The following is a 2,500-nucleotide window of genomic DNA, read 5'->3' as shown; positions in this document are numbered from 1 at the left end:
GAAAGACCTCGAAGTACTGAAACCATGTCCCTCCACCGAAGGCCCCTCCTCATCTGCACCAGATCAAATGAAAAAGCCCCAGCTGACAATTGTCATGGTTTCATTCATTGCTATCGTGACAGCCGTGTTCGCATCCGAATGAAGACCACTCATTGACCGAACTTTTATATTCTACTGTGTGGTGCTTAGTTCTCCTTTTTTTGATAGTCAGCGACTAGTGTTTAAAAGAACTTGAGCGTGGTTCCTTTATTTGGCTTAGAATCTCTTCATTGCTTTCAACATTAGCTTTAAAATGTAACGCAAGTATGCAGTAGCCAAGCTGAAACAAAGTGATTAGGTCAAGCTGAAGTTAAGCAATAGTATTAGGCAACATGCCGACCGCAAGTGTATTATCATCAAGTCAGACGTAGCGTATTTTTGTTTGCAAAATCGCTGAGTTGATAAAGCAGAACGCTGAGTCCATTTGAAAGGCGCTTCCTTTTAAGATTTTTCCGGAGTAGGAATTTATGGAATATTCGTTTTACTTGTTCTAAGGACGAATACGAATTCTGTTCTGAGAATAGGTGGATCTGCGTGCTGTTTATTATGTTGGCAATAGCGGGAACAATCGCAATAAACAGTGCGCGGTTTAACCACAATACTATATCTTTTGAACTGAAATACGGTCAGCGTACCTACGTCTACTCGAACCCACTCGATTCGTGCCCAGTTGTCGGTCAACCCGTATCCAGTTGTCTGTCGTTTCGTACGCAGTATTCTGAGTTCTAAGGAAGAAATAATGACAATTTTGTGATATGAAACGTTTTCCTTTTGACTAAACTTCGATCTAACTCCAAAAATTATATTTGCCTTGCGATGAGTCAAGTCCCCGCTAACTCGTAGTGAGTCGTAGTTCATTAGGGCGTGGGTGCCTATCGACTGAAATTTGGGTGCGAGTCGTCCGGTTATCTTTGAACTGGTTTTCTAGCAACGTAACGCAGTCTGTCCAGTCCTTTTTCCGGGTACCTTTTCTTTTAATTAATCCTTGTAGATATTCCATTATTTCTGGACCGGTATAGGAATAGTGGCTTAATACAAATGATAGGTGCAGCTTTCAGTTGACTGCCAACAATAGTGTTGTCAAAAATGGCTTTGTTTATTTGATAGTGTTTTGCTTTGTTTCCTTCTGGAGAGAATAAACAATATGAAACGTCAATTGTCATGTTGCGAGTGATAGGTACAACTTACAGTTGACTGCCAACAATAGTGTTAAAAATAGCTTTGCTTATTTGATTATAATGGTTTGTTTTGTTTCATTCTAGAGAGAATAAACAATATGAAACGTCAATTGTCATGTTGCGATTCTTCTTGACAGTTCACCAAAAAATGAAATTCGTTACTTTCGTATCATTTTTTTCTCTTATGTTTCTCATTCATTCCTTCCTGCATATTTCCATTCATCAAAATACAGCATCTTGTCTAATTTTCATTTGTTCATCCATGGATTGATTCTTTTTCTAACGGCCCCTAACCCTTACCCTCTTGAGCAGTATTGCAAAGATCTACAATACTCGTGACTGTTGGACATCAACTCCCGTTTACCCCCACCTTCAATGTTGATTTCACACAGTCCAACTTTATATGGTGAGATGTAACATCTTCATTTGATCATTACAAATAATCCTATTCCCATTTGAGTTAATGCGTTTACAGTTATTACGCCGTCCGCAATGAGATCAAGTTTGAATATTTGGTACCATGTGTCCAGTCGACAAAATCCAATTAAAGTACTGCTCTTTGCGTTACGTGTGCATTCAAACGAATGTACCAACTGTGTGGCGTAGTGGTTAACGTTTGAACGACGATTGTCGCTGGTTCGATTTAGTGCTTGAGTGTGGATCAGAATTTAATTTACTCTTCAAGTTGCACTAAACTGAATAGGCCATTTTCGAAATGAATGTGAAAAATATTTACATATCCATGTTCCTTTGTCTTTGTCCTCTAAACCACGCTTTCAAGCCTATTAGAGCGATTTTCAATTGTGTCGAAAGTAATGAGCGAATTGCTTTGGTTTTGCAATTACTTCAGTCAGTGATTGGTGCAAATTTCTCGCGCCACTTTTTCAACCAATCAGACGTGAAACCAAAACCAATCGTGGCTCGCGCGTGCACATTTTCCCGCGCTTTTTGTTGGCTTCGTGTAATTACTTAGAGTTTTGATTGGTTTACTGGATTGTCTCCGTCCTTTTTGATTGGCCAAAGTAACTACTTAGGTTTTGGTTTTACGACACTCATTTGAAAACCGCTCAAAGGACGGTGCCTACTAATTAAAGATATTTTTGCCCCGGTGTGTGATTATGCAGAAAATGTAGACCTTAACAAGTGTTGTTGAAATCCAAAAAGAAAATTAGGGGTAACCTGCATTTTTCAAAGATAATTCATGAATATTTGTAAAAAGCTTTAAAATACAAAGCAATGTATGGCGTTCTTTCTCAAATTGAAGCTTAAGTATCTCTCAAAAA

General features: G+C 38.6%; 1 protein-coding gene across 1 annotated transcript in view; it reads left to right on the top strand.

The window, feature by feature from the left end:
- Positions 1-1,327, top strand: part of LOC138045861 (melanotransferrin-like) — a 38,710-nt gene extending 37,383 nt beyond the window's left edge. The window contains exon 5 of the mRNA XM_068892493.1: positions 1-1,327. This exon is cut by the window's left edge and continues 268 nt beyond it. Within this exon, the coding sequence (XP_068748594.1) occupies positions 1-142 (142 nt within the window). The 3' untranslated portion in view covers positions 143-1,327.
- Positions 1,328-2,500: the final 1,173 nt, after the last annotated feature.

This window comes from Montipora capricornis, chromosome 4 (genome assembly GCF_036669925.1).
Source record: "Montipora capricornis isolate CH-2021 chromosome 4, ASM3666992v2, whole genome shotgun sequence".
NCBI classification, from domain to species: domain Eukaryota; kingdom Metazoa; phylum Cnidaria; class Anthozoa; order Scleractinia; family Acroporidae; genus Montipora; species Montipora capricornis.
This window is presented reverse-complemented; position numbering and strand designations above follow the sequence as displayed.